The sequence below is a fragment of the Eurypyga helias genome, unplaced genomic scaffold (genome assembly GCF_000690775.1).
Source record: "Eurypyga helias isolate BGI_N326 unplaced genomic scaffold, ASM69077v1 scaffold5983, whole genome shotgun sequence".
In the NCBI taxonomy this organism is placed as follows: Eukaryota; Metazoa; Chordata; class Aves; order Eurypygiformes; family Eurypygidae; genus Eurypyga; species Eurypyga helias.
Window position 1 is genome coordinate 1 of NW_010239099.1, and position 935 is coordinate 935.

General features: G+C 44.0%; 1 protein-coding gene across 1 annotated transcript in view; it reads right to left on the reverse strand.

Annotated features, from left to right (window-relative positions):
- Positions 1-146: 146 nt before the first annotated feature.
- LOC104506900 (mothers against decapentaplegic homolog 4-like) overlaps positions 147-935 on the reverse strand; it is a gene marked incomplete at its 5' end in the record, with an annotated part of 12,675 nt that continues 11,886 nt past the window's right edge. The window contains 2 exon segments of the mRNA XM_010148023.1: positions 147-223; positions 226-351. Coding sequence (XP_010146325.1) covers positions 147-223; positions 226-351 — 203 coding nt within the window.

The following is a 935-nucleotide window of genomic DNA, read 5'->3' on the forward strand; positions in this document are numbered from 1 at the left end:
AGGCGGCAAACACATTTTTAAAACCCGGTTTTAGAAGATTAAGCAGAAACAAAAGTAAAATATATCTTCAGGTTATAAACAGAGTTGTATTTTACAATCCACCACCCTCACAACATAACGGCCCACAGCAGTGCAGCAGAGGGATCTCAGTCTAAAGGTTGTGGGTCTGCGATAGGCATGGTATGGAGTACTTCGTCTAGAAGCTGGAGGGCACGGCGTAAGGGATCCAGCACGGTGTCTCTTTGATGCTCTGTCTTGGGTAATCAGGTCCCCAACCTTTTACAAAACTCATCCTGAGAATGCATAAGCGGCGAAGGTCATCCACACCGATTCCAGCAGCAGCTGACAAACCTAAACAGGAGAGGTTTCCAGTTAAGCGTTCGCAGAGAGGCTCTTTAAACACCCATTTGTTCAGCCATTCCTGTCAGTTTGGCTCCTTCTCTGGGTGCAATTCCCTCTCACCACAGCCAACACTAATCCGTATTCCTAGATCCCTGCTATAATGAATGCAGCCATTATTTTGCATTTCTTACAGTTAGACTTTTTTTTCATCATTCTGTAACCTTTAAAGGGCGTTGAGACATAAAACTCCTTATGACAAAGCAGACATGACAAAACCTACAGTCTTACAGGATACAATGCACGTCAACCTTATTTAGGAAACAGGGTAAGAAAAGTTATTATTTTTGAGGTTTGCCAAACGCTGCATTTTCAGCGGGAGAACTCAAGACTGATCACCTGCAGGAAGCTGGGTTAAACTGCACTACTTATATCTCATAAAGAGATGAATACAGCTGGCAAACTTCAGATCACAAGAATGGCTAAGACAGAAGTTGATTAAATCCTCCAAAATGCCTTCAGCAAGTCACAGGATAGCTTGTTCAGCCTGGAGAAAGGAAGGCTCCAGGGAGACCTCACTGCACCTTCCCATACCT